This window comes from Trematosphaeria pertusa (assembly GCF_010094035.1).
Source record: "Trematosphaeria pertusa strain CBS 122368 unplaced genomic scaffold BU26scaffold_6, whole genome shotgun sequence".
Lineage (NCBI taxonomy): Eukaryota > Fungi > Ascomycota > Dothideomycetes > Pleosporales > Trematosphaeriaceae > Trematosphaeria > Trematosphaeria pertusa.
The window spans coordinates 1,945,048-1,965,950 of NW_022987217.1; the positions used below are offsets into that span (position 1 = coordinate 1,945,048).

General features: G+C 53.6%; 9 protein-coding genes across 9 annotated transcripts; 5 read left to right on the plus strand and 4 right to left on the minus strand.

The window, feature by feature from the left end:
* Window positions 1-180: 180 nt before the first annotated feature.
* Window positions 181-2,005, minus strand: BU26DRAFT_425492 (sugar transporter; the record flags this gene model as incomplete). Its single annotated transcript, XM_033823629.1, has 5 exons — window positions 181-411; window positions 474-909; window positions 963-1,357; window positions 1,408-1,787; window positions 1,843-2,005. 5 exons carry the CDS (start codon window positions 2,003-2,005, stop codon window positions 181-183), a joined length of 1,605 nt encoding a protein of 534 aa, XP_033685282.1.
* Window positions 2,006-2,494: 489 nt separating this feature from the next.
* Window positions 2,495-5,164, plus strand: BU26DRAFT_483203 (glycoside hydrolase family 2 protein; the record flags this gene model as incomplete). The annotated part of the gene is made up of 1 exon (XM_033825799.1): window positions 2,495-5,164. One exon carries the CDS (start codon window positions 2,495-2,497, stop codon window positions 5,162-5,164), a length of 2,670 nt encoding a protein of 889 aa, XP_033685283.1.
* BU26DRAFT_518694 (uncharacterized protein) lies at window positions 5,163-6,992 on the minus strand (the record flags this gene model as incomplete). The annotated part of the gene is made up of 6 exons (XM_033828874.1): window positions 6,769-6,992; window positions 6,609-6,716; window positions 5,953-6,562; window positions 5,662-5,901; window positions 5,545-5,605; window positions 5,163-5,499 (listed from the first exon to the last, which is right to left on the minus strand). Coding segments are annotated over exons 1-6 (1,382 nt in total), but the record flags the coding sequence as incomplete, so codon positions are not given.
* A 425-nt stretch (window positions 6,993-7,417) lies between these two features.
* BU26DRAFT_299002 (uncharacterized protein) lies at window positions 7,418-8,170 on the minus strand. The gene is made up of 2 exons (XM_033821753.1): window positions 7,893-8,170; window positions 7,418-7,842 (listed from the first exon to the last, which is right to left on the minus strand). Exons 1-2 carry the CDS (start codon window positions 7,929-7,931, stop codon window positions 7,429-7,431), a joined length of 453 nt encoding a protein of 150 aa, XP_033685285.1. The 5' UTR covers window positions 7,932-8,170; the 3' UTR covers window positions 7,418-7,428.
* Window positions 8,171-9,061: 891 nt separating this feature from the next.
* Window positions 9,062-10,404, plus strand: BU26DRAFT_504640 (uncharacterized protein; the record flags this gene model as incomplete). Its single annotated transcript, XM_033826786.1, has 4 exons — window positions 9,062-9,177; window positions 9,234-9,901; window positions 9,951-10,214; window positions 10,265-10,404. 4 exons carry the CDS (start codon window positions 9,062-9,064, stop codon window positions 10,402-10,404), a joined length of 1,188 nt encoding a protein of 395 aa, XP_033685286.1.
* A 2,948-nt stretch (window positions 10,405-13,352) lies between these two features.
* On the plus strand, window positions 13,353-14,492 carry BU26DRAFT_518697 (putative oxidoreductase,short chain dehydrogenase). The gene has a single exon (XM_033828875.1). The coding sequence runs from the start codon at window positions 13,411-13,413 to the stop codon at window positions 14,386-14,388; it is 978 nt and encodes a 325-aa protein (XP_033685287.1). The 5' UTR covers window positions 13,353-13,410; the 3' UTR covers window positions 14,389-14,492.
* Window positions 14,493-15,062: 570 nt separating this feature from the next.
* Window positions 15,063-15,529, plus strand: BU26DRAFT_550466 (uncharacterized protein; the record flags this gene model as incomplete). Its single annotated transcript, XM_033832054.1, has 1 exon — window positions 15,063-15,529. Exon 1 carries the CDS (start codon window positions 15,119-15,121, stop codon window positions 15,527-15,529), a length of 411 nt encoding a protein of 136 aa, XP_033685288.1. The 5' UTR covers window positions 15,063-15,118.
* A 492-nt stretch (window positions 15,530-16,021) lies between these two features.
* On the minus strand, window positions 16,022-17,215 carry BU26DRAFT_518698 (uncharacterized protein; the record flags this gene model as incomplete). The annotated part of the gene is made up of 6 exons (XM_033828876.1): window positions 16,022-16,375; window positions 16,426-16,747; window positions 16,798-16,874; window positions 16,924-16,963; window positions 17,017-17,155; window positions 17,209-17,215. 6 exons carry the CDS (start codon window positions 17,213-17,215, stop codon window positions 16,277-16,279), a joined length of 684 nt encoding a protein of 227 aa, XP_033685289.1. The 3' UTR covers window positions 16,022-16,276.
* Window positions 17,216-17,475: 260 nt separating this feature from the next.
* BU26DRAFT_518700 (uncharacterized protein) lies at window positions 17,476-20,656 on the plus strand. The gene is made up of 9 exons (XM_033828877.1): window positions 17,476-17,597; window positions 17,691-17,708; window positions 17,780-17,828; window positions 17,888-17,981; window positions 18,033-19,055; window positions 19,154-19,291; window positions 19,356-19,536; window positions 19,954-20,042; window positions 20,425-20,656. Exons 1-9 carry the CDS (start codon window positions 17,588-17,590, stop codon window positions 20,467-20,469), a joined length of 1,647 nt encoding a protein of 548 aa, XP_033685290.1. The 5' UTR covers window positions 17,476-17,587; the 3' UTR covers window positions 20,470-20,656.
* The last annotated feature ends 247 nt before the right edge of the window (window positions 20,657-20,903 follow it).

The window sequence follows — 20,903 nt, forward strand, 5'->3', positions numbered from 1 at the left end:
AGTCCAAGGTAAAAGTACGGCGACACACATTTTATCATGGCTGCGCAAGTAAAGGTGAGAGAAGTGCGTATTTTCAAAGGAATCAAGCGGGAAGCTGTATCAACTCACTTTCTCGTGGCCTCTCTGCGGTTCTGTCCCAATGCTGCCTGAAATGCATCGACATCACTTCTCAGCGACCGCTTAAACGTCCACCCTTCCCACAATCTGATCTTCAACCTTCCCATCCTGGCCCAACACCGTCCTCACCTTAACTTTCTTCTTCTGGATACTCGCCTTCCTTGGGTTCTTTGACTCAAAGATCTCATCCATCTCTTCGAGAGTGAGACCCTTTGTCTCCACGAAGAAGAAATACATGAAGGTAAACTCGAAGCAGTCCCAGAAGACGAAGAAGACGTAGAACCAGTAGCCAATCTGACATACATCAGCATTAGTCATATACGGAAGGAAAGATGGCGGATTAGAAAGGTACGTACGTTAGTGAGTGCGATGGGTGCAGCGAAGGTGTTAACAAATCCAGCACATCCACCGGTTATCTTGTACGTCCCCATGCCCTTCGCGCGCATATCATTGGACATGACCTCCGCTGGATAGATCGGCTGCATTGACGTATACGCGAAAGCAAAGATGGCGCCGAACACGAAGATGAATGCGATGGAAGCAGACGAGGCAGCGTGACTCCCCGTGTGCACGTACCCCGCTGCAGTTCCAGCAGTGAGGGCCAGAGCGATGATCAAGCCTGCCGTGGCACCGAGAAGCATTTTGCGCCTTCCGAAGACATCGTGCAAGCGGGCGCCGGCTGTGGCAAAGATGTAGCCTTCGAGGGCGTACATGATGTTGAGGAGGAGCTTGGTATCCGCGGATGTGATACCGACATTGGCTAGTAGGTAGGGAAGGTAGTATGAGATGACGCTGGGTTGTGTTAGGACTGTATCAAGAAGATGACCTGCTGTTGAAGAACTCACTTGTTGCCGGAAAATTGGCCGAACCACGCGAAGGTCATATTTAGCATCGTCCTATACCGCCTTGCCCTCGTCTTGAATAGAACGGTTAAGTCAAAGAAGTTCCGCCAGTTGGTCACTGGCTCACGTCTCAACGAGTCGATCATCTCCGCCATCTCAAGCGCTACGAGTGGATGGTCCGGGTCGCCGTTCGCGTGATGCTTCACGAGAAACTCGCGAGCTTCTTCATGCCGGTCCTTCCCAATGAGCCATCTAGGTGACTCTGGGAAGAATAGAATCACACAGGCTACGAGGCTTGGACAGACCATCTGCAGCCAGAGCGGCAGTCGCCAGTCGAGGTTAGTGTCGGAGAGGTGTTTGTGAGCGCCGTAGACGGATGAGGTGGCGAGGATAGAGCCCTGAGGTTGGTTCAGCGCATCAACCATATGCACACGTGTCGTATACTCACGAAGTAGTAGAACGTGTTATACAAGCCGGCCAATGTACCCCGATACTGCGGCGGCGCAACCTCCACAAGATACAACGGGCTCGCCGAGCACGCCAACTGCGCAAAGAAACTCAGCAGAAATCTGCCCCCGATAAACGTTGGCAGCGTCTTCGCCGTCGCAGTGACGATAGTTCCGATTGAAACCCCGGCCGCTCCGATGAAGATTAGGTATCTACGACCCAGCCAATCTGCGACCCACACGAAAAGTGCCGCGCACATCTGCCCTATCGAAAAGATCGCGAAGACAATGCCAGTGGATGCAGTGCCAGTGCTAGGGAGTCCGTAATAGCGCGTGTAGTTCGGGAGCACGTTGATGCTGCCCATGAGGGAGCTGTCGAAGCCTGGCCGTACGTCAGTCTCTGCGATCCGGGAGACAGAGGGGAATGGACTACTTACCACTCATTGTTGAATTCAGGAAACAAATGGTAGCCAGAGCGTACAGCTGAAGGTGGCCCTTTCCCCAAGGATTGGGCTTATGTTTCGCCATGATAGCTGCGAGCGACGCGTTCACGCCCTCCACCTCGCTTTCCTCGACGATCTTCCTGCCATCCTCCGTCATGGTCTTCTCGCCCACGTACTCCGCGTTCTTCGTCTCTTTCTCAGCCATGCTGCTCTTTCTTCGGATTATGCGGCACAAACGCGATGCGGGGCGAAGAGAAGAGGTCGAAATAGAGATGCTTCCCCACCTGGTGCGACCCAGGAATTCGGTCCCCCACTCTTTATACCAACACAATGTCGCATTTTATCGTTGCAAACGAGCCGCTTATCCAGTGAGCAAGGCTATCGGTAGGGTCTTGCCCGAAGACAAGGTACCGGTTGGAAGAGAGGTGGCCTGAAAAACGGTGATCGTTGCCCCACGCAGGCCAGGTTGGGTTCCCCGCATCCCGCTTTCAATTTAGGTTGCATGCTTCCTCCACGAATTTCGGAGAAGTGCCGAAGCGTGAAGCGTGGCGATGATTCAGCGCGGGTTACCTCTTTTGCAATCCCCGCTTGAGGCTACTTCAACGTCGTGAATTCGGAGCTGGGAGCTCGACAGGCTACACGCAAGATGGCGGCCATACCATACAGCTCGCAATCCCTCAACTCGAACTGGACCTTCAAGCAAGGCGACCGCTCTTCAACCTCTGAATACCTTTCAGCCAACGATGTTCCTACTGAAATCCACCGAGATCTCATCAAAAATGGGAAGATCGAAGACCCCTTCAATGACCTCAACGAGCTGTCCGTGCGCTGGGTTGCCGATGTACCGTGGACGTATCGCGCGACGTTTCTCGCTCCGCCAGATCATGGCAAGGCTGGTACGAAGACAGTCTTGAAGTTCGAAGGATTAGACACTTTTGCTTCGGCATACCTAAACGGGAAGCTGGTTTTGGAGTCTGACAACATGTTTATCGAGCACCGTGCTGATGTTAGCGAGAGCCTCAATCAAGGGGAGGATAATGTGCTGGAAATCGTGTTTGAGTCCGCGAGACAGAGGGGCCTCGAGCTCGTGAAAAAGCACAAAGAGCATAGGTTCATCGTGCACCAGACGGAAATCTCAAGAGGTCCGGTGCGAAAGGCGCAGTATCACTGGGGCTGGGACTGGGGTCCGCTTCTGCTCACTTGCGGACCGTGGAAACCCATCTCCATCGAGACGTACGCCGCTTGCATCGACCATGTATGGGTGGAATATGAGCTTAGCGACGATCTTCAAGGGGCGAAAGGGACGGTTTACGTGAACGTGCAAGGAGGAGCAGGCGCTGTGGACCTCGAGATCAGCAGGGAAAACGAAACTGTCAAGAGGCTGACCCTGAGTAGTGCAACTACTACCTCTGAGGGAGATAAAGTGTCCAGCTTCGAGTTCGAACTCTCCAGTATCGCGCTCTGGTGGCCGCGCGGCTATGGCAGGCAGTCCCTGTACACGGTCACCGTGACTCTTCGCGCTGCAGAGAAGGAAGAGAAAGAGAAATACGAGAGTGCTCAACCAATCGCTCTTGACCAAACGTCCAAAACATTCGGCTTCCGCAAAGTGGAGCTCATCCAAGAACCCGATGCTCACGGCACATCCTTCTACTTTCGCATCAATAACGTCGACATCTTCTGCGGAGGCTCGTGCTGGATCCCTGCCGACTCCTTCCTCTCGCGCCTCACACCTTCCGACTATCGCTCCTGGCTTGACCGTGCAGCAGAAGGAAACCAAACCATGGTGCGCGTCTGGGGCGGCGGTATCTACGAAGACTCTTCTTTCTACGCCGCCGCTGACGAGCTCGGCATTCTCATATGGCAAGACTTTGCCTTCGCATGCGCCAACTATCCCGCTTACCCTTCGTACTTGAAGAGCGTAGAGACCGAAGCGCGGCAAAACGTGCGGCGCTTGCGAAACCACCCTAGTCTGGTCATCTGGGCGGGCAATAACGAAGACTACCAGATTGTGGAGAGATACGGGCTTGAGTATTGCTACGAAAAGGATAAAGACCCGCAGTCGTGGCTCAAGACAAACTTCCCCGCTCGCTACATCTACGAGCACCTCCTCCCCAACATCATTTCAGAAGAAACGAAAGGCGTTCCGTATCACCCCTCCTCACCCTTTGGCAACGGGACGTCCACAGTGCTGAAAGTTGATCCTACGGTCGGCGACATCCATCAGTGGAATGTCTGGCACGGGACTATGCAGCCATACCAACATCTGCCCAGCATGGGCGGCCGCTTCGTCTCCGAGTTTGGCATGGAAGCTTATCCGCATCTCTCCACACTCGAAAAATGCATCACCAGGGAAGAAGATCGGTACCCCGGCAGCATGGCAATGGACTTCCGCAACAAAGCCGTCGGGCACGAACGTCGCTTGATTTCCTACGTCGCGGAGAACTTTCGCATACGATACGATCTCCCATCCTTCACGCACCTCACGCAGGTCATGCAAGCAGATGCACTATCCTGGGCGTACAAATCCTGGCGCCGAGACTGGGGCTCCCGCGGAAACAGGAAATGTGGAGGCGTCCTGGTCTGGCAGTTCAACGACTGCTGGCCGACCATGAGCTGGGCGGTCGTGGATTACTACGGCGTCCCAAAACCGGCGTACTACGCGATCAAGCGTGCCCTGGAGCCGACCGTTGTGGGCGTGCGGCGGAAGGTGAACGAGTGGACGATGCGGCCGGCTGATGAGCTGTGGCAGCGAGATACTGGACATATTGATATGCGGAAGATATGGGAAGATGTAGAGTTTGATGTTTGGGCTGCGAGTAGTAGAACGGAGAGATTGACGGGAGAGCTGGTGGTTAAGTTCATCTCGATTAAGAGCGGGAACGAGGTTTTGCCGGCTTTGAGGGAAAAGGTGGAGATCGAGCCGAACGGGACGACTGATGTTATCAAGGCGCATAAGGTTCAACTTCCGAGCCCGCAAGATCCCAACAACCCCTTTTCTACCTTAGCTGCGGACCCGTTCGTCATCTACGCCACCCTCCTCATCTCAGACAATCAGATAGCTTGGGATGTCTCATGGCCAGAGCCAATCAAGTATCTACGATTCCCAGACAGAGAGGTGGAAGTGTTGTACGCGAATGACAAAACACAGGCGTTCGTCTCAGCTGGAAAGCCAGTTAAAGGGTTCGTGTTCGACGAGAGAGAGGGCATCACGTTGAGTGATAATGGATTCGATCTCGTACCAGGCGAGACGAAGAAGGTTTCTGTGAAGGGCTGTGGTGCTGATGAGCTAGGATGGAAGTATGTGGAGATGGATTGAACAGAAAATTTCCAGTACATTACTAGACAAAACCAAAATGCATATCCAGACTCCGAGGCCTACCTACCCCACGAAAGACATACATGCATAAGCAGAGATACGACATACCTAGCACCTACCCAACAACTCACTCATGCAACCATCCTTCCTCTGTCGGCTCACTATCATCACTCTCCGACTCATCCAAACAACGACTATCGCACACTTTCCAGAATGCCGTCGGCCCCGCGGGTCCATGCACGTCGTAGTCCTTGTCGAACCACGTCCCCACGACGCCGCGCTTTGAGTCGACCCCTCCAACTTGGATGCCTTCGCTGCGCCAGCGTTCCTCACCGCTAGTCTGTTAGCAAGTCTCCCATCTGATGGGGAGCAGTGCTTACCCATAGAATATCGATACAGTAGTCCAGCGGACTTCACCTTCCGGCGTCAATCGCACCGTACCTGCAGTGCATTCCTTAGCGTTGTCCTAAGAACGGAGAGAAGCGGGCTTTGCTAACCTCGGATCCGGGAATTCGCATTCGGATCCCAGGATGCGTCGACGGAGCGGGAAGACCCGCTGAAGTGTACGACAGGAAGAGCAGGGTTGTCGAATTTACCCGGAGTTTCTACTTTAGTGACCTTGAGATGCATCATGATGTGGCGGATGGCTTCTTCGGTGGTGATGGGCTCGCGGGGCTGGTCGGGCGGGATACGCTGGGCGGGGGTGCTGAAGTTGAACTGGTAGAGGGCGTTGTAATCTACTTCCGCATTAGCAAGAATTGTACCGCGATGAGGAAGCAAAAGAGTACCTAAGAAACACACAATTCTCGACCAGATTCCCGAGACATTATATGGGTCTTTGAGTGCAAGTGGGATCTCAGGTTCGTTTGGCAGAGACGACGGGTAGTCCGGTAGCACGCGACTACGTTCCTTGATTACGCCTTCAAACGGCTCGGACCACGGCGGCCTGAATCTCGCCAGGAACCTTCGACAGCACGTGTTCGAGTTGTATCCCAGAACAACCATGATACTCTCCAGCGTCTCCCAATCCACTCTCATACTTCCGTCGTCGCGGAATGGGCCCCAGCGCGTATTGTCGGTGTAGTTGCGCAGATCGTAGACGCGGGACCGGGCGTACGGATGGGTTGAGAGGGCGCGCCGGCCAGCGGTGTTCGAAGGGATTCCGTATAGGCAGTGGATCTTTGCGCTGAGTTGGCGGTCTTCTTCGTCGTCGGCTTGTTTCTGCGAATCGGTGCCTGCACGAGCATATAGGGAGGATCTATACATGAAGGCGTCTAGGTTCTGGGGTGCGTCGAGGATGGAGCTAAGTTCGGCCTTGTTTAGGGATTCGCCGAGATGTTCCGAGGCGCTGAGGACGAGGCTCTCGACTGTTGAGGCCACGAATTTGAAGTTCTCATGCTGGACTTTGTTTAGATAGATATTTGTTTTAACGGTGGTACCTTACCTTGACAGTTATATCACTTGACCGGAGGATCTTCTGACATTTGACAAGCTTCTGCAGCTCCGGTACCCATTGCGGCTCTGGGTCTGTAGGCCGTTTTCGTGGGTCGTCCTTGGTATTCATGAGCACAATCCGCCGAATGAGTCTGTTTCATAATGCTCACAAAGTTCTTGAGATACTGAGCTTTGTACAAGCGCGTGTTCTCCTTGACGAAGTTGTTGAATGCTAACGACGTCCGCGCACATGCCGCCAAATCCTCCGGCTCTATCTCTTCTAGTATGCGGATTAGGACATCGTAGCACAGATCAAGAAGCTCCGTCATGGCTGTGCAAATATATCGGTAGGTGTTCGTGAGCAGACTGCCTGGAGGTGGATGTTCAGACTTCGATGTCGTGATGGATGTGGGGTTCCCGAGGCGTCGGAGATAAGGGACCAACACCGGTAGGGCTGAGACGCTTGCCGGATATGGCTTACACTCCAAGATGTTGCCCACCTTAATCATTGGGATATTGATGAACTCTGGTCTCTACATCGCGTGTTTTCGGGCAAGCTACATTTATCCTCCTACATGAGATTCCCCGCTCTTTTCCTTGCGTTCGTGTTCACGTGCTTTTCTATCGCACGGACCATGCCCATGTCAATTACAATCCGGCGCGAACCTCGCTCCCTCGTCCTTTATCCCATCCACCACTGGTCGCCAGTCATCACTTTCGAAGCCTCAACATGTAGCGCATCACGATCTCTCAGCAGTTTGTACCAAGAGGTTCTTCGCAAGCCCGGGGCGTTGACGCTATCCCATTGACGAGAGCATGAAAGTCGGGTATCAGCCGGCCGCGATGAAAGCCACAACCACACACACGATGCCCAATGTAACCTTCAAAGACCCCTTCCTCGGGCTTGCGCCGCTCTGTACAGCTTGCGCCAACTTTCCATAATCCACATACTCGCATATCGCCCCCACCCTTGTGTGGTTTGCTTCCTCGGCTGTCCTATTTACGCAGTCCGCAAAGCCCAGGTCTACGTTATACGTCCAGCAATCCGCGTCGCAGCCCCGCCGTATCGACCAGATGTTTGTGCTGTTTTCAACCGGTGGACAGCAGCTGCCGAAAAGGTCGAAATCCTCAGAGGGGTTTCGTTCTTGGTCATCGTTGTAGACGAGCGAGCAGTGGACGGGGATGGCAAGGTCGGGTGCGGGACGATCGCAGGATGTAACATTCGCAATCCATTGTTGTTGCGACTGTGGTTCCCGTTAGCTGAGCTGGGAAGAGAAGGAGACGAGGAGCTTACGCCGCTGTTCCGAGCAGGCGCGATACCGTGGCTATCCATTTTCTGAACGCGAGTATCGAGTCGAGCAGGCGTGCAACTTCGAAGGGTTTGTCGTGTTGAAAGAGAAGGATGCGATCGAAAACACGTCAATGATATTCATATCTCTGAAGCGCCGCCAAGACGCTGGGCATCAGCGTCAAGAACCACGCGCATGAACGACAAATCTCAAACGCAGCCAAGGAAGTATTTTATGTTTGATCCTCTCAGGGATGCATTATACTTTATTTTGGGGCTGAATTTAGCGGCACAGCCTCGTCCATAGCCGGATCCGGACCGGACAACTGTAGGCCAAGCTCGTATATGATCCGATTTCATCCTCCTGCCAAGATCAGTACTGTTTCTGGGGAAGTGTACGATCTGACGAAACAATCGCCCAGGTAGCGAGCCATCGAACTAAGATGCGTTAAGCGCTTGAATCCCACGGAGGATTGCAATCTTGACCGTGGGAGCCTTGAATCCCAATCTTGATCGGCCAACCATGGATCCAACGGCTCATGCTAAAATTGCTTTAGGATTCCGCAGTTTACGTACTGCATGGAAGGCGAAATCCCCGCGCTGTCGTTCTATTCTCGCGCACCGATCCCGCGACCTTCGTGAGAGAAAGAGACGCAAGAAGAAGTTCAACCGGCATGATCTTTCTTTCCGGGCCGTATACTATCGCTTGAACTACGACGCCAGACCTAGTCTTACTTGGCGAGACCATCTGGTCAGCACCCTTCAGTAGATGGGTACAGAAGTGACATCTGACCGACGGCTCTCATGTCAGCCTCTCCAGATTTGGCCCCTCGTCTGGCCAGGTCTACACTGGCACCCTGCAGTAAGCTCAATGCAGCCTGTGAATTTCGAGCAAGAGCGAGATTTGAGGAGAGATGATGAAGAACTCAGCCTCGATGGAATCCTTCACCTCTAATTATGTCCCCCAACGTATCTCAAGTTGGTGATGGAAAAGTCTATAAAGACTTCACCGACAAGTGCCTTTCCAACCCATCATCAAACTCACAGTCTTCCTTTCGATACCAAGCCCACCAGCCATTCTTTCCTTTCCTTCATTTCCTTAAGCACTCACGACTTTCCATTCATTCTGTTCCGGGAGAACACACGTTCATTTCTCGATTCAAGACGTCTGCAGCATGTCGAAGTTTCTTCCTTTCGCTTTGCTCCTCACTGGTGCTTTTGCTGGGCCCTATTATGGGAACGGCACGACAAACGCTAACCAAACATCTACGAGATGTTTTCCAGACAGAGGGTCAGTAGCCCGACCCACCGTCTTCGATACATCTAGGCTAACACTCTCCTTCACAGACTAGTCGAAGCGGACGGATATACCGCAAAAGCTCAGCTGCTCGACTATCTTGAGCAACACCGTGCCGTCCAGCTTGATGGCAAGGGCTGCCTCTATAAGAAAGTCGAATCAACCATCCTGTGGATGTGCAACCAGCAAACCTACGACCGAAACATTACTCTTCAGGAAGCGCAGACCGGCTGGACCGCGCTCGTCGATACCTGCGCTGGAGGCGGGTCCTTCGCGGGCGAGCATCGCGCGAACGGCATCAAGTATGCCGCTTACGGCACCAAAGCTGGAGTGAACATCAGGCCGCATCCGAATCGAAATGACACTATGAGTCCGAATCGCCGCTGGCGTCTGAGTAGCAGAGCAGATTGCAACGATGTGGGCACGACGGGCATCTCGCACTTCGATTGCCCGAAGCCAGAGGGCCATGTTTCTGATGCCGATGGAAACTGTCCTGGTTTCGATGACACGGATAATAAGTGTAAATCGTACTGCGAGATTCGACGGACGGGTTTCCTTGGCCCCGAGGAGATTGTGCCTGGAGAGGCCGGCGAGATTGCAGCAAAGGGGAAGCAAGTCAACGTTGAGAAGGGAAAAGAGATCTCCATCACGCACGGCTTCTCCGTGGGGCTTAGCGCAGAGATCCGGCAGGTCGTGAGCCTGGGTGTGAGCTATGAGTGTAAGGCAACCGCGTTTCCCCGTTCGTTGGGTACTGATGAGGTTCCTAGTCTCCATCACCGAATCAACATCCACAACCATCGTCCACACCGGCGTCGAAGACCCACCCGAACGCGCCCGCTGGGTCTACTTCGCGCGCTTCATCGAGACCTGTGGCGATCTATCCGAGAAAGAGTACTCCGAGTATTCACTCGGAGACCCGTTTTCGCCGCCTGTTAAGGAATGCGTCGGTGATCTTAAGACCACACACAACTTTTGCACCATGAGCCCACAAATCGGGAGCGATGGGAAGCCGATTCTATTTTTGGCCCAGCGTAAGTACTCCTGGTGATGGTAAGGTGAATGGGGGCTAATATTGATGCAGAGTTTGTCGATTCTTCCGGCAATCCGCTGCCCATGGAGCAGCAGCCGACGAGTTATAGAGACGCGTGCGTGAATCGAGATGGCGCGTCCGTAGATGATCCCGATGGCGATGGCGAGTTTGAGTGCGCGACTAGCCTCTAAAGACCTGCGTTGTTGATTGATTCTTCGCGGGATGGCATCGCATTAGACGGGCACTTTGCATTTGCATCTTTGAAGGGCATTTGGCGGTGGGCGATTCTATTTTTGGTTTGATTGCATTGGATGGGCGCTTTGCATTTAGATCTTCTCCCCTCTGTATTTTTAAGAGCTTTATCAATGAGCTATTGATCTATCATATATTCTCTTCACGTGCTTTCGCGCCGTCCACGAGTGGTCGTGACCGCTGTTCCATGGTTGCCTTAGCGCGACGCTAGCGGCTTCTTTCAACGTCATCCCTGCCTCTCTTCACTGTACTTTCATCCCCTCTTGCAGTAGGGAATTCTCCGGATCTAAGGCTCGCTGTACAAGTAAGTAAGATTGGCTGTCCATTGTACGCACCCGCGAAGGCCTCCAGGGTAGCTGTTGCGCACGTCGTTCTACCCGGAAAATTCCACATCGCAGTGGAGTCGGCCTCTGAGTATCGGGATGGGGCCGGCATAAGTGAATGTCCCGGTGACGTGGGATTGGCTAAACCTCGCACGTGCACCTAGTGCCACCCAAGCACATGTTTCCGAAATAGCTTGCGCTCGAGGTCAAGATACTGCGGCTTCGTCATGTCCACCGTCAACCACTTGGAACGCCCCTCCCCCCGCCTCCCCAAGTACCTATTGTCTCCTTTTCAAACATAACTACTCTTTGCAGGAATGGCAGCTCTAAAATGAACGTTACAATCAGCAGGGCTGCGAGGTCGAGCAACCGAATCGCTCCCCGTGGACGATAATGGATAAGGTATCGTTAAATTTATAGCTCGACATTGAACCGTCGAGGTTCTGGCTCGTGCGTTGATGAACTATAGGATTTAGTATGCAAAAGCGTCCCCGCGGACCTTGATGCTGGCGTCGTTAATGCCGCTAGATCAGTTATCGTAGACTCTTAAACATCATAAGGAGCGGGCAGACTGTGAATCAGCGAATAATAGTTCCACTAGGCTCATCTGAGGTTTTGCGTGTTTGATTGAGCAAGCAATGCCAGTCGTAGCGAGGGGTCGTGTACGGGCTCAGCTCGATGGAAATCTGCGAGGTATATGTGACAGTGTACTTCATCTCAGCGTGCAGTTGCCGTTTACCGGTTGCCGCTCGACGCTCGACGCTTGACGAGGGGAGTGTTGAGCGCATATGATCTCTCCAAAGTATGCTTGAAGCCCAGCCGCGGGGTCGTAGGTGGTGAAGCTGCAGTCGTCGGGCCAATTGACGCCAGGCTCTCCAGGACCAGGTTCCTGACTTTCGCGTAGAAGCGTCAGGCATCGTGATGGTCGGGGGTCGTTCAGCTGCGGAACGAGCGCGTTCGACGTCCTGCTGAAGTGAGCCGAATCGGAGACCTCAGCGAAAAGACGCTTTACTGATGCGGCCGGGCCGCATGTTAGACGCGACTTTTGCCTTGTCATTAGCGACGGACCCCTTTTGATTGATTGATTTTTTCTCGTTTTAAGTCACCAACCTATAGAGGTTATGCTGACTAACAGCAAAGCAGAGCTTCTGCCTACGCACAAAAGGACTCAGAAGACGCCAAGTTTGGGATGGAGCTTCAACTGGCGATGCCGTACACTGCGTGAAAGAAGCTACCGAACGAATACGAGACGAGCGACGAGGCGTTCGCAAATGTCGCTTCAAGAAGATGCGACGTGTGATTGATGAAGACAGGGCTTCCCACCGAAAGGAGCTTGAATGCTGCAACAGACGTGCCAGAGAGGTCTATGAGCTGGTGTGTCAAGGGCGCCATTCTATCTGGCAAGCTTGCGCTTTCTCTGTCCGCGCCTCGGTTTCAGAATTACGCCATGAGCCGCCAATTCGATGCCTTCTCAAGGACCACTCCTGCTGCTACTAGGATTGGAGCTGACGTCTACAAATTCGTTCTTGAGTGGAATGGCACAAATCGATGGACGATGCCTTTGTTTATTGAGGACCTCATCGTTCGGAACTGGGGAGACAGTACGATCATCGACCATGGAGATGAGGCAATGTGGGCCACCCTGCTTTTCAAACATGAGCGATCCCGGAGGAAGTTTCTCAAGGCCTCTATGCTATCGCTTGAAAAGCGACGCGAGCAGCCTCTGAAACTCAGCGACTATCACGTGAAGGAAGATTGAGGACGTACGAACACTATGAGCATAAGTCTGCTAGGCACACGGCATTCAAGGTATAGTGGTTATGCGGAAACTCTAGGCGGCTTTACTAACATGCACAGGTGCCCTATCCTACTCGGAAGGCAATGGGCCCCTCATCATTTGGAAAAACCCTCGCAAGCACACAATCCCCCAAAAGCTGATTACACATGTCAACCATTCGGGCACACCAAATATCTTCTTTTCACATATCCTATAGCTTCAAGGTGGAGGTAGCGTCTATTTTCAAAACGATGAATCTACGGTATATATCTGACTTTCCGTCTTCCCTCATATTCAAAAGTAAAAGCCCGAAATCTTTTGCTACTCCTGTGATTGGACCCTGTCGCCACTTGCACACTCATCTCATCATCTCATCCCTCATCTACATTGCCACGTCTCCAAGAAGACGCGCCACCAAGGCATTCCATTCGATACTACCCTTGTACCGCACCTGGCCACTTTCTCATTCCCTCAAGCCTTCATTGCCCTCCCTCTCTCAGCTGGCCTCAAACCTGGATTCATGTGTCAGACGTCCAGCGCATCACCCAATCTAGCAAATTGTCGCCCATCCGTGCTTTCGTTCTCACCGGGCGAGGACGCCCCGAAGCAGGAATCATCGAGAGCCATATGACATAGATACCGTCTCGCACGAGACAAGGGCCCTTGACAAGGCCTGTTAAAAACATTACGATCCGAGTTTAGCGCTTACGCCCTAAACCTGTTTCGACTGAGCGACAGGAAACACCACGCCGCCTAAGAACAGCCGTACATATCCAACAGCACGCCCCTCATCATCGAAAAACATCCTAAAGTCCAATCTGATCTAACTTACACTCTCCTCCACCATGCCATCTCTAGCCCTGCTCAAAAGCGCATGGACGCAATGGTACCCGCCCGCACCAACCTTCACCGAGAAAGACGTAGGAGACCAACGCGGCCGCATCTTTCTCATTACCGGGGCAAACTCAGGCATCGGCTACGAGCTCGCAAAGATGCTCTACCCCAGCGGCGCCACGATCTACATGGCCGGACGCTCCGAAGAGCTGATGCTTGAAGCGATCTCATCCATCCAGCAAAGCTTTCAACCAGCGCCATCGACACCGTCAGCGCTCAAGTTCCTGTATGTGGATCTGGCAGATCTTCCCAGCGTGAAGCGTGCCGCGGAGGATTTTGGCAGAAAGGAAGAGAAATTGCATGTCCTATGGAACAACGCTGGGATTGGTGGTGGGTATGTTGGTTCGACGACGGCGCAGGGGATTGAGGTCAATGTTGGGACGAATTGTGTGGCGCCGCTTCTTCTTACGCAGCTTCTGCTACCGCAATTGCGGAAGGCGGCGGAGGGCGCGTCGGAGGGTAGTGTGCGGGTTGTGTGGACCAGTTCCGCGGCGGCGGATACGCATTCCGTAACCGGTGGCGTGGATTTCCAAGCTATCGAAGCCGGGAAGACGACGGACCCCATGACTGACTACGCGGTCAGCAAAGTCGGAAACTGGTTCCTGTCGCACTGTGCCGCTCAAGAATGGGCGTCCGACAATATTGCCTCGGTGGTGCAGAACCCGGGGAATCTGAACACGCACGCATATCGGTATCAGCCGGCGGCGTTGATGAGGGTGCTGAGGCCGCTGGCTCTGTATGAGCCGAGGTATGGGGCGTATACGATGCTGTATTCAGGGCTGAGTGGGGAGGTGGAGAATGGGGGTTTTGTCTGGCCGTGGGGCAGACGGGCGAGGAGCGTGAGGGCAGATATCCATGAGGCGATTGAGAAGGGGGCAGCGCAGAGGTTTTGGAAGTGGTGTGAAGAGAAGGCAAGGCCGTATGCCTGAGTGACGGAAATTGACCGAAGCAAGTGTTTCGAGAGTTGAGCACGAATGAAGAGATAACCGTGGATGAGAGCACACCTAAAGCTCACCTAGACGCACGCGAAGTCCCAGTGTCATTGCAAAGGTACCCCTTCAGAGAGGTCGGCAAAGTTTCCGCCGTAATCAAAGAAGAGGGGATTGGTGGAGGAAACCTTAGGAAGCTGGGATGTGATGGCAATAGGCTGAGAGCACGGGCGGGATGGCATGCCAAGACAATCACGTGACTCAACCTCCCCGCAACAATTCTCCGTCGGAAGGTAGACTATTAACAAGTACATTTTATGTTAGACGTCATCGTCATCCACGGGTGTTTCGCATCTTCCAGCTTTTTAGTATTCCCGCCGTTCTTCCCCCTTGCCAGCCACATTGGCCAGCCTCGCCAACCAATCCCAACCACCAACGTCCCACCAACCACCCCGCGCACGCACCCCACCACATCTCTACAAAAGTTGCTCCAGCAGCCGCATTCCACATGAATTCCCAATTATACCACCGCCTGCAGATTCCACCATATCAAGCACGCCCCCCACCCCCAGTTTCGCACTTTGAAGTTCTCCAGCCTAAGGGTTGCTTGGTCGACGATAGCTTGAGCTTTGACCGCACTGAGCTGGCACGACTCGCGACGTTTGGAAGAGTACCACGAAGCCGGCGTTGAAGATACGCATTTCGCAGAAAGAAAGGAGAGAGTAAAGGTATGTGCAGCTTCTGGAAGCATCAATTGAGTATCTGGTTGATCATTTCGCAGAACACAGAGCTCTCAGACCCGCGTACACGTAACTCCACCGCATCGCATATTCCTCGAAGCGCACCACACTTCACAACTGCACTACTTCCCACGCTCCGTTGCCTCGCTCCTACAACCCGCACCAGCACTCCACACAAGCGTACACCCGCTGCACATCCCAACCCTTCGACGACCACCAGCCACTCCCACCACACCCCACCCTCCCACGCCGCCAAAATGAAGCGCAACATCGTCATCTTCCTAATCGTCCTCGTCCTCTTCATCCTCATCGCCCTCATCGCATACGTAATCTACTACCTACAAACGCGGATGGCCGTCGGCGCGGGCACCGAGTCCGAAACAACGATGTCGGAAGCGTAGACACGCCGCTCCGCTCTTTTCCCCTTCCTCTGCGCGGCACCACACCACCCGCGTGCCATGTTGTATGAAGAGGAGGGACGCTCACGCAGGAATGACTTTGCATATACAAAACGGGCTGGGAAAGAAATACATGGATGGCATACTGACGGCGTTTTGGTTAGGCATACTCTTTGGCATTGTTGCTTGGGAATTTTGTTTATGAGTTACGTACGCGCTGTATGGATTAATGCGATGAGCGGATTATTTTGGTTCTGTTGTCTTTGGATACCCCCTGAGACGTTATTGTTACGGTCCGTCTGGTTCTTGTTCTTGTTCTTGTAGATAGATTAGCGCATCGTATATCAATGGATGACACTGCATGCTTCAAAATCGAGAATGACTGCCGTGCCGCTTATATTTCCTACGCTTTTTTTGCGACCGGATTTTGAAACCCCGGCTCCGAAGCCATGAATATATATCCCAAGCATCACATGGAGCCAGCAAACGGTACTTCACGAATTCAAGTCAAGGGTGGAATGCAGCGAAATAATAGAATACACGAGTATTTCCAAGGATGCACCACGCAAACTCCATGCCTGTAGGATTTGCATGCCAACTACCCTAAGTGCTCGACGCTTTTCCAGGCAATCACAGAAAAGCTGCCACGTACGCCATGCTGAGGAGTACGTACCGAACCGAACGAAGAGGAAACCAGAACAGGGACAAAAGGGGAATGCAGAAGGTAGCGCGACGTTCGCTTTTGTCAAATTAAAAGTCATCATTGGCTTCCCCCATGGTGATGTTCTCGCCGTTCATCGCGTCCTCATTGTGCGAGAACACCAAATGGGTCTCGTAGTACCCCAGCATCTGCGCAACGTCAGCCACCGCCATGCGTCTACATGTGAGCGCCAACCTACCTTCTGTGGGCACTTTTGGTTGACATGAGGCAGCGGATGTTGTGTCTTCTTATGGTTTTTCCAGACCAGGTAAGCATACCGCACCAGCTTGCCCGTTGTCGGATCTCTCTGCTCCTCGACTGTATCCACGTGGTCCACATCGTGCTCCCAGGAGCCTGGCGGCGGGCTCCATTCCTTCTCCTTCTTCATGCGTTTCGCCGACGAAGGGGCCGCGGATTCGGATGCTGCGACCGACTTCCTTCCCTTGCGCTTCTTGTCCTTGACTTCAGGGCGGCCGCCAATTTCTTCGAGGTATTCGTTAAGCACGTCGAGCGCGCCCCCGCTAGACTGTCGTCAGTCCCGGTTCTCCGTCCTTTGCGCACATTGCCTTACAGATTACTTTCTGGCTCCCATGTCCGCTCTGTAGGGTCCTCATACCCCTGCCACTTCACGTCGTATAGGATCTCGCCCTGTTCATGTCAGTTCCAAACGTGGCATGTTACGGGAGGGTTAACTCACCTTCTGGATGCGGTGGCCCACGATCTTCTCGACGACGTACCTGTCGCGTTGTCAGCGCGATGCGACCGGGATGAGGAGAAAGCATGCGCATACTCGTCCTCGGCCTCTTCATCCTCTTCGTCGTCCTCTTCGTCCTCAGGCTCGACCCGCTTCTTCGCGGGCTTCTTCTCCTTCTTTGCGGGAATCCGCTCGTCGCCGGAGGAGGCGCTCGCCTCTTCGTCGCTCAGGGCAGCTGCGCGCAGGTCAGTAGGCATCCTTTGCGCGCAATGAGAGAAGCGCACTCACGCGGCATAGTTGGGGGCTGTCGCAAGCAGCGCGGGATGCGTGCATGGGGTAATGATAGCTTCTACGAGCTCAGTGAAGGCGGCCACAGCTCAATTGAAGGGCGGCGCAATGTGAGCAGCGGCGGATGGACGGTGGGAGAGCAGCGCGGTGGCTGGTGGTTGCGGTGGTTGGAGTCGACGCGCTGAGCTCCCGCCGATTGGCCTGTGCGCGTCGCCGCTAAGACTGGGGTAGAATTTCGAAAGTTTCGAGAGCTCTGTAAACACACATCAACCCCACCGTCACACACTCAATACCTACTACGCCGTTCTCTCTTACTTCTTTTGAGCTCTGGATAGCTGTCTGCGTCTGAAGTAGTCTCAGCGCAAGACCCTCGGCCAATATGACGATGCGTAAGTGCCACAGGCTGCAGCATAGCTTCACATCCCACTTTTCCCACGTACTATGCTTCTTGAACCTCTTCAGCTAACTGTCTCTACTTGTAGAAGTTGACCTGTCGAACGGTATGTCCATCCTCCGCGTTTCGAGGCTCCCCGCATTTCCGCAGACGAACGGCTGACATGATGGGATTCAGCGCAGGTGATGAAAGATGAGTCCGGGAGGCCGTTTATCATAGTGAGAGAGTACGTGGAAAATAGAGAAGCCGATTGTTGGAAGGACATGCGGGCTGACACAGCTACAGTCAGGGCAAGAAGAAGAGGCAGCATGGCAACGAGGCCGTCAAGTCGCACATTCTGGCCGCGAGGACCGTCGCGAACATCGTCAAGACATCGCTGGTATGAATGCAGAGCATGAGCATGTTGACATGGACTTATTCATATCTGCAGGGACCGCGAGGGCTAGACAAGATCCTCATATCCCCGGACGGCGACATCACAGTGACAAACGACGGCGCTACTATCCTATCGCAGATGGAAATCTCGAATCACGTCGCGAAACTTCTCGTCGAACTCTCCAAATCGCAAGACGACGAGATCGGTGACGGGACGACGGGCGTCGTAGTGCTTGCAGGCGCGCTCCTCGAGCAAGCTGCGGATCTTATCGACAAGGGCATCCACCCCATTCGGATAGCAGACGGATACGACGAGGCCTGCGAGGTAGCTGTAGCGAAGCTGGACGAGATCAGCGACGAGATCAAGTTCTCGCGGGATAACACAGAGGAGCTCTTCAGAGTCGCAAAGACGAGTTTGGGCAGCAAGATTGTCTCCAAGGCACACGATCACTTCGCCAAAATCGCCGTGGACGCCGTACTCTCCGTGGCAGACCTGGAACGAAAAGATGTCGACTTTGAGCTTATCAAGGTGGACGGCAAGGTCGGTGGTTCGCTGGAGGACGCACTGTTAGTGAAGGGAGTGATCGTAGACAAGGACTTCTCCCACCCCCAGATGCCGTCCGAGGTCATCGACGCGAAGCTCGCCATCCTAACATGCGCATTTGAGCCGCCCAAGCCGAAGACGAAGCACAAGCTAGATATCACCACCGTCGAGGAGTACAAGCGGCTGCAGAACTACGAGCAGAACAAGTTCACCGAGATGATTCAGCAGATCAAGGATACCGGCGCCAACGTGGTGATATGTCAGTGGGGTTTCGACGACGAGGCAAACCATCTCCTTCTCACCAACAAGCTCCCGGCCGTTCGGTGGGTCGGAGGCCCCGAGATTGAGCTCATCGCCATCGCCACCAACGGCCGCATCGTACCCCGGTTCGAGGATTTAAGCGCAGAAAAGTTGGGAAGAGCAGGCATCGTCCGGGAATTGACCTTCGGAACCACGCGAGATAAGATGTTGGTCATCGAGGACTGCGCAAACACCCGGGCGGTCACTGTGTTTGTACGGGGCAGCAACAAGATGGTGCGTGGTTGTGTTTCTCCTTTCCATTGGAGTGTTGATCGACGAGATGATCCCTGTTTGCAGATTACATGCATGTCCAAGAAGCTAATAGCACACAGATCATTGATGAAGCGAAACGGTCGTTGCATGACGCCCTCTGCGTTGTCCGAAATCTAGTCAAGGATAACCGCATCGTCTACGGGGGTGGTGCTGCGGAGATTGCATGCTCCTTAGCAGTTGAGGACGCCGCGGTCAAGGTAGGCATTCTTGCCCTCCACCCGAAACTCTAGCCTATATCACATGTGTCTGACCATTCTGTAGAGTCCCGGTCTCGAACAGTACGCAATGCGCGCATTTGCTGACGCACTCGACTCTATACCCATGGCACTCGCCGAAAACTCCGGCTTGAGTCCCATCGAAACTCTTGCCAACATCAAGTCCCGCCAAGCCAAGGAGAAGAACTCTAGGTTAGGCGTTGATTGCATGCAGACTGGAAGCAATGGTGAGTCCGGCATATGCTTTCTTCTTTTGTAGATCTTCGTATCCTGCGCACGTGTGTACGCCTCGCGACATCTTAGTGTCAGCACGACATCGGCATTTACGCCTCCATTTGTTTTTTCGTCTACACCGCCGTTAAGTCTGCCTGCACCGCGGAAACGCCCCTGCAACGCATGGTCCCGTGGTGCATGGTCGTTAGTCTTAACTTTCCGGATTGGACGCCTCTGTGGGATGCCTTCGGAAACACCCCACGCATTATCTCCGCCTCACGTTTGTCAACCTCTTAGTCCCGCGCAAATTACACAATCACAGCAAGGCAGCAGCTCAGGAATAGTTGGGAGATTGATCGCATCCTTGCTGCCGCTTCTTAGATTGTTGGGACTGAGACATGGCTAGATCTGTGCTAACTTTGGCGCTGCAGATATGAAGGAACACTTTGTGATTGATCCGTTGATCTCCAAGAGGCAGCAGCTACTGCTCGCGACGCAGCTGTGCAGGATGGTGCTCAAGGTACGTTACTCATCCTTTTGGTTTCATTTCATTTCATTTCATACCGACCCCTGTTTCTTTTCGCACTTCCCTTTCCGTCACCGCTTCACCCTGTCGTCCCACCTTGCAATCCCAATGCCTTGCCTTGCGCCACTCCTCCTTGCCGCTGGCCACATACCAAGGCCGCCCGGCACGGGAAGCGGGGAAGCAGGCAAGCACCCGCACAAATCGGCTCGCAGCATGTTCAGTCAAGCGTTACACGGAACACACACGACTTGTCTTCGTGGAACGAGACGGGGTAGAGATCGCATTCCAACCAATTCCTGTCCTTCGCGTACTCCCTTGCTTTTCCCCCCATTTCCTCCCTTTGCGTTGATCTCCGATGCTAATGCGTGTCATGTAGGTCAACAATGTGATTATCGCGGGTAGCGACGAGAACGAATTCTAAGCGCGTCCGAATGGCGTTGCACTCCACGAGAGGACGTCGTACGAAAACTTCCGATGCCGGGTGCCCTCTGATTGGGAGGAGGCGGTCCATAGCTACGTCACGTCTTAGGCGGAGTGGCTTGACGGACGCATGCCTTGTATTATGTGCATCATACCATAGCGATTAGCTCCCAATGAAAATATCGCATGAATGATCATTGGCGCGCTTGTAGATCTGTGGTTGGTTCGGATGCGACACTACATAGAATCGGAAAGGTGGTAGCCCACGATGATATGTCAGGACACTCATCATGGAATGCTTTCTAAGGTATGCTACTGTGACTAGGACTAAAATGTGCAGAAATCTACTGCGGATAGGAGAAACAGTATCCCTCGCGCGATCAGTGCCGGTACAGTCGACCGTCTGAACTATACTCTCGCCACGGCCTCAAACCC

Excerpts from the sequence above, each read along its gene's own strand:
- BU26DRAFT_299002 (XM_033821753.1), bottom strand. The coding sequence starts at position 7,931 with ATGGATAGCCACGGTATCGCGCCTGCTCGGAACAGCGGC. Across the intron at positions 7,843-7,892 it reads CGCCTGCTCGGAACAGCGGC|TCGCAACAACAATGGATTGC; the intron begins GTAAGCTCCTCG and ends CGGGAACCACAG.
- BU26DRAFT_518697 (XM_033828875.1), top strand. The coding sequence starts at position 13,411 with ATGCCATCTCTAGCCCTGCTCAAAAGCGCATGGACGCAATGGTACCCG.
- BU26DRAFT_518700 (XM_033828877.1), top strand. Across the intron at positions 17,982-18,032 it reads ACATCGTCAAGACATCGCTG|GGACCGCGAGGGCTAGACAA; the intron begins GTATGAATGCAG and ends TCATATCTGCAG. Across the intron at positions 19,537-19,953 it reads CATGCAGACTGGAAGCAATG|ATATGAAGGAACACTTTGTG; the intron begins GTGAGTCCGGCA and ends TTGGCGCTGCAG.